Source organism: Haemaphysalis longicornis, unplaced genomic scaffold (genome assembly GCF_048455015.1).
Source record: "Haemaphysalis longicornis isolate Haplotype H1 unplaced genomic scaffold, Haemaphysalis longicornis Haplotype H1 scaffold_1, whole genome shotgun sequence".
Taxonomy (NCBI): Eukaryota; Metazoa; Arthropoda; class Arachnida; order Ixodida; family Ixodidae; genus Haemaphysalis; species Haemaphysalis longicornis.
The window spans coordinates 279577286-279593461 of NW_027526203.1; the positions used below are offsets into that span (position 1 = coordinate 279577286).

The following is a 16176-nucleotide window of genomic DNA, read 5'->3' on the forward strand; positions in this document are numbered from 1 at the left end:
CTTGTATGATTTGTAACGTGCTGCCGACTGTTAAACCCCACAAGATGAGGACCTGAAGCAAGTGACAAAACTAAGAGCCAATGAGAAGTTTCCGGGCCATGTTCCGTATTCACAAAAAACTCCCGAAGGCGAAAACAGTCCACCCCTCCCCCCTCCATCCTCACCCGGAGCCCAAGCTACCAGAAACTGTGCGGTACGCAAGTTCCCTTGCTATGATAATAGCCTTGCGTTACCTTGACCAAACCGAGACTGGCTGACCTCCGCTGGGCTACAGATTATGCTCAAATGAGTCGCCTGGGAAGCGCGCCTGCTGCGAATAATTTTGGCACGATACAATTATTGTGCATCATAGCTGCAAACGCGATGAAACTGTACATTTCGAATAATATAATGTAAAACCTAGCTTTTTTTACGACATGACCTCCCGTAAAGATACTAATGGCAAGCCCCTCCAATGGCAAGCCCCGGCATCCCTTAGATGACGCTGCAGACGATACCTTCATGGGCATAGCCAACGACGCTAACGTGTGCTACTGTTGGCGAGCAGAAGCAGGGCCGGCAAAGTACTCACCCCCCGTGCGGCGCCACCGCCGGCGACGTGTGTGGGCGTCGCGGCGCGTCCTGGCGGCCAGGCGGCGGCGGCGGCGGCGCCTGGCGCTTCGGATCTGTCGCACGTGCGGGTGCGATCCGCGCACGCAGCGAGGGAGCTCGGAGGGGCTCCAGCGGCCGTCCACGCAGGTGGCTCCGGGGGGCCCGTGCAGGATCGTGTAGCCCCGGCGGCACTCGAACATGATCTGCCGGTTGTTGCTCACGCGCCGCACGTACGGCCGGTAGTCGTACATGCCCATGTTGCCCACCAGCAGCACGCGGCCGTGCTCGATCGAGCCCGGGAACGGGCAGTAGACTGAGACAGGAGGGAGCAAGCACGGGCACGCGTTAGGTTTGCCGCCGCTGGGCGCGCGCGCGCCTTGCCCCCGCCTTCGCATGGCTGTCGGCGATGCCTGATAGTACTTCAACACTTCCTATTCGAAGGGACGCACTTCTCCTCTCAGCGAGAACGCGCCGGATCTTCACGACGCCAATCCCTGCTTTCTAGTAACTGAGGTCTAGGAACTCTAGCTTAGTTGCTGCAGTGTAGCAGCGTCGGCCATTTCGGAGCATTTTTCGGTGGATCAGCGTCAGTGGTGATCTGCGTGAAACGAGCATGCAAGGGTGAAGCGACGAACTTTTTTTGCAGTGGCATTCGCTTGTAGGCCAGCCTAAATACAAAGAAACGAAATGAGGTAGAGGAGGCCCTTGTTGCATTTTAATGAACGCAAATGGACAAGACCCCTTTTTATTTTCTTACCTCCCGGATTGCAAAGGACAATAAGCAATTTGTCGATGCTGGCTGCAGTGCAACGTCACCGGCGAAGACCGTCGATTCTTCTCCGACCGAGGAGGTCGGGGTTCTGCGTGAGCGCAAGAAAAGTACCCTTCCTGGAAATTGGGCCCAGCAGAACCGTGTCATTGGTAGTACTCCGGGCACGTTGTGTAGCTCTGTACTTGGAGGCTTAGATATAACGCATGCACAACGTTCAAGGTTTTCTGAACGTCAGCCAGCTTGTAATAAAAACAGGAAACACCGATGTGTTTAAAATCGCTGGCATTTAGTCTACGCAGACAGACATCGATATCGTTAAAGCATCGCAAGTGAATCCGGAGGCTGTGGGTCGGGACCTCACCCGTGATAGGCGCATTCTTTTCCATTCATCTCCCTTGGATCATATTGCTAGTTTTCATTCCACGGAGATAGAAAAAAAAGTAATGTATTTGTGCTGTGCATCGCGTCGGACATACTGCGTACGTTGGCAGTGCGTTCAACGGGGCCTTGCATTGTCCGCGTGTTTTTTTTTCTTTTTTTTTTTTTCTGCGGCGCAATGGAACTTTTTCGGCAAGCACCTAGTTTCCGTCAGTGACGATAACTGCATGGACGTGCTTAGTAATCATGCTCATGTTGGCCTGTTGTATTTTACGGGACACAAAAACAATTTAATATAAAGATGTTAGCCCCCACGACAGAGCGTCCAGGCGCAGCTGCGGACTGTAAATCTTCAAGACTTAAAAAATTCATGTTAGCCAACGTAGTGGCATCCTGGCATTCCATCATGTGAAAAGAAACGCGCTTTCAACAGTCCTAATTGACAATGTTGTTTGAAACCTGCGTGCGATTATGCTAAGGTTGCAAATAAAATAATAGCTTGTTCTTCAATTCAGTTATGCTTAGTTACGCCCGGAGCACATTTTTCCCTTTACCGGTGCAAACGCACTGTCTTAATATGTATGAATCATTTTCGATTTGCGGGCCTTTGTTACCACAGTTTTCCGTGCAAAGGAACAACATCCGAGACGGCTAGCTACCCATTTCCATACTGCAGCCTACGAGCTCCGAACCCCCCCGGGCTATTAAATCAGTAGATTTGTCGTGACGAACTCTCCAACATCTGTCTACGCTGTCCCCATATGAAGCCTGCAGAGACGGGATCTCTAGTTATGCAGGGCTGTTCTTTTAACAGCGAGGTTGGTTAGTAATCGGTTCGACATAAACAACGTTATGTTTGGAGCCGCTCCAGAGTTGGCCGCCGTTCACGGTGCTCTTCAATGGGTATCGCCGTCTTCAGCTTAAAAGAAATCCCTGTCTTCAGCGATTTTCCGTCGTCTCTCCTGCAGTGCTTTTAGACCACTCTTAACCAGATAGTTAGATAATCGCCTTTTTGCTGAAACGCGAGATTTTTGGGGTCAGCCCGTGAGGCAAGCGCGTGATGCCGTTTTCTAGTTTGCTCGCAAATCATTGTGGCATCGCAAGGAACGCTTACAACGCACTCCGGCATCACATAAGCAAGGCTTCAAACGCGGTACTTCTGCCCATGGAAATACGAAGTACTTATTCGGCCTGCACCCACTGTGGCGATCTGATACGACGACATCTCTACGATACCCTCTTGCGAAAGAAGACCCTGATGTACAGTGACACCTACCAGCTACGGCATGCCACGCTCAGACGCAATGCGGCGTAGCTAAAATTCTACTTCTGACGAGTGTGACATGGATAAGGCAATTGTTAACATCTCTAATGAAACTGTGTCCATTTTACAGCGCCGCGACAACTCTTTACATCACCGGGGTGGTGAGATTGATTGATTGTAGGGTTTAACGCGCTGACGCAACGCAGGCGATGAGGCGCGTCGTAGTGGAGTGCTCCGCCTTAATTTTGACCACCTGGGGATCTTTTGCGTGCGCCGAAATCTCGTACACACGGGCGTTTTTGCTTTTCGCTTCCATCAGAAAAGCGACCGCCTCGGCCGTGAATCGAACCCGCGACCTCGTGCTCAGCAGCAGAACGCCTTAGCCACTGAGCCACCACGGCGGGTACCGGGGTGGTGAGATAAACGCATGGTTAAGCTGCACGACACCTTAAGGTTTAACGCGCCGACGCTGCACAGGCGACGAGGCGCGCCGTAGTGGAGGGCTCCGGATTAATTTCGACCACCTGGGGATCTTTAACGTGCGCCGAAATTTAGAAAACATGGGCGTTTTTCCTTTTCACCTCCATCAAAAAAGCGGCCGCTGCGGCCGGGAATCGAACCCGCGTCCCTGGGCTCAGCAGCACAACGCTATAGCCACTGAGCCACCGTGGCTGGTCTCCCTACCTTTCTTGTACTGCTTCTCCCTCCCTCCCTCCCTTTTTCATTACTTCGTTCCTTCAAATCAGTTGCTAATCGTTATGAAAGCAAATTTGACTTAACTCCGGACCAACCGAAAGAAAATTAACCGTATACCCTTATTTCTTGAGGAAGAGCCGCTGGACCCGTCAAAGTTTAGTCGCAAACAATCTCTCGCGTGTGCTCCATTTCCACCATAATTCAGAGAACCACGAAGGAAGCCGATGTACCATCATTATCCTGTCGACAAATTATCGAGTTGTACCTGCACGAGACACAGAAACCGTGCGCACATTTACACCGACGAGTCCTTCCCGACGTCCTTTTCACCAGCTTGAGTAATCATCGCAGCAGAATCGACTCCGCTTTAGTGACCTCAACATCTACAGAGCACGTACTTGTTCCAGGCGCCCTTGTGCACATCATAAACGCCTCTTCCTAAAAGTGATTTGTTTTGCTTCGATGCCTGTCTTTACCTTTCACACGCAACCCTGCGCCATACATCCTTGTACAAGTGGCGCGCTAGAGACCAAGGAAAATTCTCACCGCGCTATTGCGTGCCGCAACGACGTCGAATTTTAGTGGCTGCCTAGAGAAACGGAATAATTGGCAACGACCATGCTGATGATCGCGGCGTGTTCTGCTCCTGGTGAAACACGGCTGGCGACCATTCCTCGCTTATGCATGGCCGGATGCTACTAGAGCACTTTGATTCTTCGCAAAAATAATCTCATGTATCGTTTATCAATGAAACACGACGGACTTCTGAAAAAATTCGGCCACCTTCGCAAGTGAGATGCGAAGACTGCGGAAACAGCAGAGCTGGTGGTCTTCACTATATAGCTTTAACTTGGCTTTTAATGTAGATATAACATTGAATTGTCTATAGTGTAAAGTCGACTTTTCTATAGCTTTAACTTCGTTTTTCTATTGGCGGTGAGATGTTTGAGTGGCGCCCCCTGGCTCTGACGTAGGCTTAGGACTCGCGCCGCTGTCGTCTGCTACACTCCGCTGGTGAGGGGCAACAGTGCATGTGCTAGGAATCGCACGCTTTGATGCTTTAGTGCATTAAAAGCGCATTTCCAGTATTTTATAAGTTGGTAAAGTTATTTCACCCGCTTCTGACACCTCTGAATAATTTCAAGCTGTACCCCGCACAAGTTTGCAACACACGAGGAGAGAGAGAACAACTTTCTTTGCAGTATCGGTCAGATGATCGTGTGTAACTCGTCCTTTCTAGCTTATTTGCAAGGTTTTAGTGCTCAGAGCTCTTCGATAAGTATTAAGATTCGTAAGCTTCCCTAAAGTATTTTTGAGATGCTCTTATAAATATTCAACAGTCTAATGCTACGCGCCAAGCCATGGGGCCCTCTACACGCGCATAGGACAGTGGGAAATAAAACGGCTGTCTTCTATTTCTTTTGTTGTTGTTAACTTGTATCAGATTAATGTTTTTTCTGTGCCGAACGCATTATTTTTCTGCACCATCACAAACGTCTTATTAGTAAGTTTGGGTGTGTTTGGGAGGTTCACAACGTTCGTGTGGATATTTTCTTCGTGCATGCTGTAAGGCATACAGTACCTTCTTCACAAATTGGCTTTCGTTATGGCTGCGTGCAAGAAGATGCATATACGCAGCGTGCGTTGTTCATTCCCGTGCAAATGCAATGAAAAGGTTTCTGCTACGCCACTGCGAAACGGCGCATACATCGCTGTCCAGAGTACTCGAACGCGGCTTTTGTGCCCCGAATTTCTATCTTAACCATCGTTATCATAACGAACTGCCTCTCAGCCCCCAATGTTATGACATGATTGCGGTGTTGAAGGCTTGATATACTCGCTAACGAACGCAATAAATAGTATTCGTGCTGGTTTTAAGTATATCAAGAATTTGAACCGATGAATGTGTCCAAGCAGCTCTGTATTGTTTTCCAAGCCTTCCGGGCGTAGAGAACAAATCCTGGCCTACTGGGGAAGGCGTTCTACAAATTGAAGAAAATTACTCTTACTCGCTTGTTTTGGACTGAGCACACCGCCCGCTAACCAGCTTGATTTGACTGTTATTTAACAGTGAAATCGAGCTGTTTTTCCCCCTCCTACATTCCGCTTGTGTGCAGTTTCACTGTAACGCATATCTGTATATTGTGAAGATATGGCTGTGGGAAATGTTCAGAAATATGCCTCCAGGTATGAACAAACAAAGTGTTACTGTATTTTTACCGCACACGTGACTCGTTTTGCTCAATAAGGCTCCAGACTGGTTAGAAGCCTGGTTAAGGGCCCGCACGTGCCTAAACACACAGTAGGTTACTGGGAACTCAACCCAAATGTTTTGCGGCCCTAGTGCATGTCGGCATTCTTTCAGGCCATGACAACGTAAAGTGATGTGATACAATACTTTCGAGCGTTCGGCAAGCTTGCGAAACCTGCTTTGCCTTACATATGATTACCGGGAATCTTAATGCCTTCTGCCAAAGTCGACAGCCCCGAAGGGCTGGGATTTTGTTTTAGTCTTGCATTTTCGCTATTGTCGGTTATTAGCAGCTGACTGTTCCCTGTGTTCGAAAGATTGCTAGATACAAGAGCTGTCGCATAGCTCCGACTCTTCGCGCTCCGCACAAGACCGGCTTCGCAACGAATGGGGTGACGACAGCTATGTTTCTTCCGATGCAGTGTCAAAAACTATACTTTGAATCACGCCCTGAGCTAGTGTATGCGATTTTAAGTCTTTTATTGCGATAAAAGGTTACACACCCCCGCAAAATCTGGTCCGGACAAGCATCAAAAGTGAACCGAGCGCAAAGAAACAGTACGGAGAGCGAGCCCGAGTGAATAAGGCGAAAAATACGAGAATCCCTAAGGCGACGTCACGGAGACGCGCTTCGCTGCGTCGCCCGTGGTCGCGCTCCCCGCCAATAGGTTTAACATGGCTTTTTAAGTGCGATGCACTTTATAAGCGACCCCAAACCATCCACCGCCGGCGGCGGCGGCGGCGTCGGCGGCGTCCGCAGTGCTCTTCAAAGAAGAAACAGCATCCGGCGCCAGGTTTCGATCCGAGAACTTTGCGGCCGCAGCGCGACGCTCTACCGACCAAGCTACGGACGCGACGCTGATATCAGTGTTAGTGACGCGCCTTATATCTTTAACGCATTCAAACTACGTCGTCAGCGGCGTGCGTTGGCGACTCAGCGGCGTTATAGCGGCTTGATAACTGCGTGGTGTACACGTGATACTACAAACCCGATGGAAGAGATGGAAGAGAAGGCGGCGAGGCGGTGGGCTGCGGGGGCCGAGCGCAAGCGCCGCAAGCGGGCCGACAACCGTGCATTCGCACTTTCACATTCTCCCCCTCGGGGAAATGCGGGGGAATTTTTTTACTTGACTTTTCCTTAGCTTTAATGCTGCCTTTTCTGTACCTGTTAAGTTGGCTTTTTCTATAACTTCAACTTGGCTCTTCTTATTATTATATATACTGTTATATAGCCGGTCCCCGACCGCCCCCTCCCCACGCGAACATCTGCGCTGCGACGGGCACTTTCCCCGCCTGCTCGTCGCCTCCTTGGCTCCTTGCCACTTCTTCTCACACTTATTGGCCGAGCATTTTCCCCCTCTCTACTTTGCTGCGCCGATTTTTGAGCGATGCCCGGCACGGCTGGAACTCAAACTTAAACAGCTCCACTGTTAAAAAATGCGAGTGTATACACTCTCTCGAATCTTTTCTTCACCATGACATTACGTAGAGTCGCGCCAAGAAACCTTTACTTGCCACCAGGAAGGCTGTCCGTTTCCTACCGGGACGGCTGACCATGAGAACTATGACTCGTGGGATTTGAAGCGGTCAAGTAAACAGTGCTTGTATACTCTAGTCACAGAAAGCAAAAGCTTCAGACACTCGTCTCACCCATGCACTCTAAGAAGTCCCCGAAGGGCATCTTCACCACAATGCTCAAGAATGACCAATCAAAGTGGTCTAGTGTGCAAATTCGGTGAATGGCGTGGCCGAGCATTCGATTTGAGTGAAATAGGGCATCTGCGCTGGTACATTGCGCAATGCAAAACGCCATTCACGCCTTGCGTGTTGTCGCTGCGCACGTACATGCACTTTTTTTAGTCAAATCATATGTTGGGCTTCGTCACTAGCCGAATATTCGCACTAAGCCACTTCGATTGGCCATCCTGAAGCATTGTGGTGAAGACGCCTTACGTGGACTGTGAAGAGTGTGGTCGTCACGGAGAGCCACTAAATATTTTTTTTTTCTTTCTGGGGTCCATCGAACGAAGCAAACACTTGTAGGTTGAATGGCTTGACAAGTGTAAGCCCTTGAAACAGCAATTTCAAGTTACTTTGCTTGCCTCGTTGTTTCATCACTCCATTCCTTTACCACAGTGCAAGGTGAACGTGGCTCACACCCTGGCTAACATCGTCGCCTTTCCTTTTATTAAATGACCTTCCTCTCACCCGTGTCCTGCTTTATTTTGCACGCACAATGAAAATAGTTCGGGTGCTAAATCTTCTGTTGAAGTTCATATGAATTGTTAACTACTCGCAAAAATGAAACCGCGAGCGACTAAAACATTGAACTAGCAGAAATGTGAACGTGAAAACCAACGCAAGTGCACCGCACTCACACCACTCGTTTGTGGCAGTCCCACGCTCGTGTGCACGCGCTTCTCCTCCGTGTGCGTGTGCGTCACCAATATGCTCCCACTTGGAACATCTTGCCCTCAAGCGCACGTCAGGTAAAGAAGGCATCATGCTCACCACAGGATCGCATTATAGCACCGACCCTGGCCGCAAGCAGTGTTTCGCTCTTTCTTGTTCTTGTCGTGTGGTATCTTGTGCTAAATAAAGCTAACGAAGTCAGGGAGTCTGAGTTCACTAGCGGCGGTACGTCGAAGCCACCAGGCAAGGAATCCTATAGGCGCATCGTGTGAGAGCGAGATTGAGAGAGAGAGGGGTAGGGGTGAAGGGAATTGGCAACTGTCGTGTGGTTCTCGAGCTCGACCGATGGATGCCCGCGGGCGGCTCCGGCCTTTTCCCCGAGCTGCCACGTTCGCAGGTCTTCGCGTGCCTCTGCTCATTAAGAACCCAGCTCCTCCAGTTCGGAAGAGCGGAGCCTAACTTGACACTTGATACGCTCCTAACGAGAGTTTCATGCCGACACAAGACAAGGGAACTTGGATGCGACCGAAGAAGCGTGGCGGGGGGCGGGTTTTCACCGCTGTATATCGATAGCGCACAAATGTAAGACGAAATGGACGCCAAACCTCTCCGAACTTGGCCTGCGATGCATTTGGCATTTGCATCTGATCGCATTGCAACTCGCATAACGCCGGGCTCCCTCACATAGTGGCAAGCGTGAGGGAGCCCGGTTACAAGTGGAGGGGTGTGAAACTTTTTGTCCCGCAATTGCCTCAGTTCTAACAAGAAGCATCTATATGTGTCTCTGCGGAATGGGCCATCTGAAATCAGCGGAAAATAGTAGAACGTGCGAGTCGGAATGAGGAATAGTCGAATAAGTGTCTCTTCACAGGAGATGAAGCTAATAGATTCTCTGTAGTTTGTCAATCTTTGGGTAGTGATTTTCAAGCTTTGAGTAGCATTTTGCTGTCGCGAACTTTGTTGCAGCAATGTAAGGATTACGTCTCGGATGTCAAATTTACATCGCGTAATAATAATCTGTCTTGAAAGCGTAATGTGTGATAGGGATGGCTATTTCTGGATGTGTTATCAGAAATACCATCTCGTTCTGGCTCATTATAGGTTCAACGTTCTATTTCGACAAGGTAAAAAGCGCTACAAGACAGGAACACAAGAAGGGACCGTTACATAGAAGGCACAGCTAGTACTCGTCCTGTGTAACTGTCCCTTCTTGTGTCCCCGTCTTGTCGCGCTTTTTACCATGTCGAAGTCGTTTCACCAACTAGCCCAAATTTCTGCGTTGAATCATCGTACTACCTCACAATTTTCCTACGACTTCAGCTTGCCGCAAGTTCTCTCTGGTGTACAAGTGTTGTGTTCGGAACTGCGTGCATGAGCTTTATGTGGACACTGTGTGGACACTGAATGATGTGTTCCGGCGGGTTCGGACGTTGTGCTTCAGAGCGCGTGGACGCGGGTTGGATTCCGGTTGCCGTTTTTATACCCGCGGCGAAAACGATAATGTCCGTGTGTCGACATCTCGGTGCACGTTAATGATCCGCAGGGGTCTAAATTAATCCGCAGTCCTTGTCTACGGCACGCTTCATAGCCCAGGTTCCGCTTATGCGTAAACCTCCCTCCCACCGAAGGAAAAATTGGTTTTGTTCCGTGGTGTACTTGTAGTGGCGGGTCATATTACTCACTTGGTATGTGTAGACATCGTGTGGGTATTGACAACATTGTGTGGATATTGTGGACATTGTTCAGCTTGTTGGCTGCTGTGAAATATCCGCCTCCACCTTCGGAAACTTTTTTTGCAGGTAACAAACAAAGCAGCCATAACTGCCATATACGAACACTCATGCACACACGCATGCCATTATGACACTCCGGCGCAAACACTGGCCTTGCTGGCTGTTTTTATTACAGCTACAACGTATGCTCTCAACTCTTATTCATTGTTTACATACTGCCTCAATTTAGAAACTATTAAGCAGGTATTATAACTCAAGAATACGGCCTTATGCGGCACACAACACTCCTCTTCACCGAACCCATGTCAATTAAACAACCTATTGTCACCTTCACAGGGCCTGAATCCTTTTCCCGCGAGGCTAATTGTTCCGCAGAACGATCGCACTTTCTCGCTCTCTACTCCAACCGGCCGAGCAATGTTCGGCTTCACAATGCACATTCGGAATTGCCTGAGTCGTCACCGTCTCTTCGCGCGGAAATAATTCCGGAAGGCTCACACTAATTGCCTGTCACGGTCCCTTATCGCTCGGGGAGTATGTGCGCGGAGGCCTCTTCAAGCTTCTAAATCTGGAAAGGCGTCTACAAGGTTCTCCAGACATGACACAAAATATTTTTTTCATGCTATTCCAAACAAGACTACCCTTGCTGATGAGGGCCATTTCCGTGTACGGATGCCAAGTGAAATCAGTCGACCGCGTATTCTCTTTCCCGTCTAGGTGCAACTTCGTCCCAGCTGGTATAGGTGACAGCAAGGTGTTTAATATGTTGCGAATATAGGGCTACAAAAACCCACACCAGCATACGTGTTAATTTAAATAAACGCAGTACAGCAAGCGCCAGCAAGAAACAACGTTTTTCACTCCCTATCCATGCGTGTCATTCTATTGCCGTGGCCTTGTCTGTTCTTTTGTAGTGCTTTATTATGGTGGAAATTTTATCTAGCAGGTGAACTACCAACCAGACTTGTTCGTTGTGTTGTTCGCGATTAACATGCATCAAATTTATTGTTTTTACGATATTGTTTTTTCATTTATAGCCGCTTTGAAAATTTAATATCCGGTGCGTTGCTTTAAACTATGCTGCATACTTATGTGTTCCGCTGTCCTCTATAGTTTTCAAACTTCAAACCTCTACACTTTTTGTGACAGTCATATATGGCTGAACGAGCCCACACGTAAATACAAACGCCCCTTTCATATCGATTGATTAATTGTAGGGTTTAACACGCCGACGCAACGCAGGCGAGGAGGCGCGCCGTAGTGGAGGGCTCCGGATTAATTTTGACCACCTGGGGATCCTTATCCTGCGCAGAAATCTCGTACACACGGGAGTTTTTGCTTTTCGCCTCCATCAGAAAAGCGGCCGCCACGGCCGGGAATCGAACCCGCGACCTCGTGCTCAGCAGCGCAACGCCTTAGCCACTCAGCCACCGCGGCGGGTACCCGTTTCATATCCAGGACGTGTTTCGGCATGCCACGCTAAAGGTGTCTACGTTTAGAATTCCGGAGACGCAGTCAAGCTTACCGGACTTCACTTTTGGGCAGCTACATTGACAAATGTTTAATTCAAACAAAAGTTTATTGCGTGCGAAAGATCACGTTTAAAAATGGCCACACCACGTCTCTGAAAGATGTAAACGTACAGAAGGGTAATCGCATGCGGGCGGCTACTTTGCCGCCAAGTTTTGAAGTTCTAAAGTGCTTTGAAAAGTTCTACCGCAATGTTTGCACCGAACTAGAAGTTGGTTGGATGCCAAATGTCACGTTTATGAGGTGCTTTCCCTTGGTTTCTTCGTGACGAATTCGAAGCAAGAACCCTTCACTCTGCTTCGCGTGCGTCTCGCCTCACATTCTTTATGCAGTTTAGAAGGAAATGTATAAGAAAATCATGAGCCATTGCATTATGTGGAGGTGGATGACCAGCGAAGATGGAGTCCGGACTACGCGGCCTCCCCAGTACGACGACAGAAGAGAAGTGAAATTAAGAATAGAGAACGGCAACTTGGCTTGACGACGCGACCTCCGCACCGAGGAGCCGGAGGAAACTAGACACGCAATCACTTGGAACGCCGACAGAGAGTGGAGGGTATGGAGGCGGCCAGTGATGATACGTATAAGTTTGCGCTACCAATCATGTTTTGAACAGCGTGCGACTTCGATGGTGGCCGTGTGCTAACAGCGCACACACCGGTACGTTCGTTATGGAACGTTTTGTAGCGCCTCGCGCTTCAAAGACACGTCGATCCTCCGGAGTGCTTGTTCGCGCGCATGAAGAATGCACGGAACCGTTGCAATATAAAGCTTCGCTTTAAAAGACTTTATAAATGAACCAAGCCATGGTGGCAATTTTTCTGGTGAATGAGAGTAATGAGACCGCTCGTGTGTCAAGATTGCAGCGCATTTGTTAATGACCCTCAGGAGGCCAAAAGTACTCTTTGGCTTTCCATTACTGCATGCTTCATAACCCAGGAGTAGTTTCGGCGCGTAACACCCGAGGATGAACCGTCACCCTTTCGACATGCCGTCACCTTTTGGTCGATGTTGGAAGGGTGGCATTTTACACGTGCGTACAATGACGTGGGGTAGGACCTTACCTCGAATGTAACGTACGGAGGTGTGCCATGGAGGAAGGCCTCCAAACATTACAAATTATAGTATACATTGTTATTACACTACAGATTTATTTGTTCGGTGGCCGCTGACGAGCGACGATACTTTTGTTCCAAGTTCCCACGAGCGCGTCAACACATCAAAAGAGTGAACGAAGTAAGCGCTGAAGTAAAGCGTCATGAACCGGAAAATATGTGTGCACTCCATTAGAACATCGTCAGGCTGGTTGCACTTACTGTTAGGTGTACAGTACGCTTACCATCGCGGCCGAAGTACTTCTTTCATAAGGTATGACCGCAGTCAAAGATCAAGTTGTGCTATGCATTCATGCTTGTATGACTGCTTTCATTGCAGCCGCCTATCGCTTCTTCAACTTATTGGGTTAAATGAAGGGCGCTTATAGTTGTCGAAGAAAGGTTAACGAAGACGTCGGCAGTGGAGCAGAGCTCAAGCAAATCCCGGTGCTGACGCACCACTGCCACACATCCCCTCCGTGAGCGCAGTCACATCCCGTGGCTTGGAATGGAACGCCCGACTGGCGACAAACTCGAGGGGCGGGTTCAACGAAGACAGAAGGGAGAAGGAAAAAAGAGCACAGTGGAGACTCTAGAGATCGGGCGGCTCCTGACGTGGCCGGTCTTATTCTCGCGCCGCTAGTTCGATTAAGAGTTTCGCGGTTCCAGTTGCCTGAATGCGTACCTGCTGACTCTGGCACGCGCCCATAGAGGAGCGCTTACCTTGGCGCCTCGCGTCACCAGTCTTTTGAGCCACGCCGGGGAGGACTCAACTCGATTCCCTGGGGAGAAAAAATTTCTTTCCTTTCTCCAGGACATTTATAGTGCCATCTTGGCACTTGCTTTGTTCGCCTAACCCGCCCTCTGTCCTTCGGATCTTTTTGCCTATCGCGCTCGATTCTCTAGAGTAAGTAGATTTGCTGAGGAGATCAGTTTCTTTCTCCTGTCGCCAGGGAGAGTGCCGATAACTTGCGCCGGCTGTGCAGCCATCAGAAAAGGATTTCTAGAAACTCCATCCCTGGCGAGCGATGCACAAACGCGCCTCCCCCAATCGGTCGCCTCTCACGCCGTGCGCATCCAGTCTACGCTTATGCAGCTGGGCTCCGTAAGGTGGAAATGATGCTTGGATCGCAGTCACTTGAGTGGATTGAAATGACGGTTAGATGGGAACGTGAAGCTGATTCAAATTGGCTGTCGACATAATCAAGAGAACACGAACCAAGACGACCAACCGATGCCCACAGTTAATCTCGGACAACCCTATACTCGAACACACAGATGCATACAAGACTGCGGTTTAGGTCAAAATCTGCTGCTAGTAGGATGCGAGTGCTGGTGCATGGGCTACATTAAAAGTGATGCTATTATAGTGCAACGGCCTGAGCATCCTCCAATCCAGCCAGGCGAAGAGGATGGCAGTACAGCGATGCATTGATTTAAAATGAGGGTTTCACTAGAGTGAGTGAGTGAGCGAATAAACTTTATTTAGACGAGCTTCAGGCTCTGATGGTTGGGCGCCCGGCCGGCGGAGGGCCTCCTGTAGCCCGGGAAAAAAAAAAAAAGAAGACAGGGCAGTGACTCACCCCCATGCGAGTCCTGTACTCTTTTATTTCTTTTAGTTTTCGCCTCGTCCCTACTCCTCACCGCTTTAAGCTTGATTACCTTGATTGCCTTTTAAATGATCGACCCCATGGCGTTCTCTCTCTCTCTCTCTCTCTCTCTCTCTCTCTCTCGCTCGCTCTCTCTCTGTGTATATATATATATATATATATATATATATATATATATATATATATATATATATATATATATATATATGTATTATATATATATATATATATATATATATATATATATATATATATATATATATATATATATATATATATATATATATATATATATATATATATATATATATATATATATATATATATATATATATATATATGCATGCATGCCTCGCGTGTGTAAGTGAATGCATGCGAGCGCAGCGCGCATAAAGCATTTATCTATTCTGTATTGTAACCAATGCTCCTCATAAGATGAATTAACCCTGCATTTTGCGTGTAATCATGCGTCGGGCCTTCCTGTTCACTATTTTGCTCCCTTAATTGGGCGCAGCAAATGGACAGTCCACACTGCGCAGTTGAATTGTGGTGAAGTAGATCGCCAAAAGTTCGTCTGATTTACCACAATATCCACCCGGTGAAGGTCTTTTACACCCCAAGTACGTAGTATGTGCCCGGACTTTGTATGTCCGATTTTGCGTGTATTTTAGGCCTAAGTATGTCTTCAGACACGGTCATCAGCTGAACGGCGGGGAAACGTAAATGTCGTACCATTACGCCTTTCCCCGAAAAATCGGCCCCAAACATTATTCCTTTTATTCCACTGTCTCAACGATGTCCCGGAAATGGTACGCTAATAACGAACCCTTGTGATCTGAAAAGACAATAGTAAAAATAAATGAAATAAAATGGTTATCATTGAGGTTTCATGCGCTGAAGCAACACCAGCGCTAGGAGAAGGTGCGCCGTAGTGCAGGAGGAGTACAGAATATTTTTGACCATTTGAGAATCATTAAAAGGTCCGAACACGGGGCATTTCGGACCTTCACCTCCGTAAAAATAACAGCCACCGCGGCCGGGAAACCAACCCGCATTCTGGTCAGCCATACCGCATCCACGCAGCGGGTATAGAGAGAAGACGACGCCAAAAAACTTGTTTCCTTACTGCTAACGTCGAAAAATGGCATTGCTGAGTTTATAAGTGACACATTTTGCTTGCCAGCTCGCCTATGTAACGAAGCGCTGACATTACGGCGTACTTTGCTATTATTACGCGCGAAATGAAAATAAAACCATCTGAAATATTTCTTAATTTTCTTTATACAAGGCACTCTGTCGCATAGCGCTCTTACTGCGCGAAAAAGGCGAATGCAAGCCCGCGCATACTAAACTGACTAAAGCGACGGAAGCCACTCGAAGATGCAGTTTCATTCAAGCTCGGCGCAGTCAAGCAGTGCCTTTGAAAGAGAAGGCAACCGTCGAAGAACGAGGCAGGATTTGCGGCAGCTCGGAGGCTGTCTCGACTATGCGTTATACTTTAGTATAATACCCTTTATCCCCAGACGCCTTCTTATGCTTTCCACGGTCGCGTGGTCTCTCATATAGGCGGGATCCAGGAGCGGAGTAAGTGGAGGCGAATCAAGCAATTTGGTCGTTGTTCAGATTGAATCAGCGCGAGAAAAACGTCTCTGATAAAGTAAGCCAAATTACGCCGAAGCTAGGTGCGCTATAAGGCCGCTCTCGTTAAGCGGGACTTCTCTCCGTTTTTCTTAAGCGCAAATTATAGGCTATTTAAAAAAAAAGCGTCATCTATCAGGCTGCACTCCTTTCACTTTCAAGGGTGCTTCTCGCAAATAACAGGGGCTATCGACGCAAAGACCTCGC

The 16176-nt window shown here is 48.5% G+C and overlaps 1 protein-coding gene across 3 annotated transcripts in view; it reads right to left on the bottom strand.

Moving 5' to 3' along the window:
- The window catches only part of LOC144146717 (sushi, von Willebrand factor type A, EGF and pentraxin domain-containing protein 1-like), a 759548-nt gene that overhangs the window by 142149 nt on the left and 601223 nt on the right, over positions 1-16176 (bottom strand). The window contains exon 12 of one of the 3 annotated variants that reach the window (XM_077678646.1): positions 572-904. The exons of the other annotated variants lie outside the window; for them this stretch is intronic. Within the exon in view, the coding sequence (XP_077534772.1) occupies positions 572-904 (333 nt within the window). The remainder of the gene's footprint in view (positions 1-571; positions 905-16176) is intronic. 3 annotated transcript variants of the gene reach the window in all.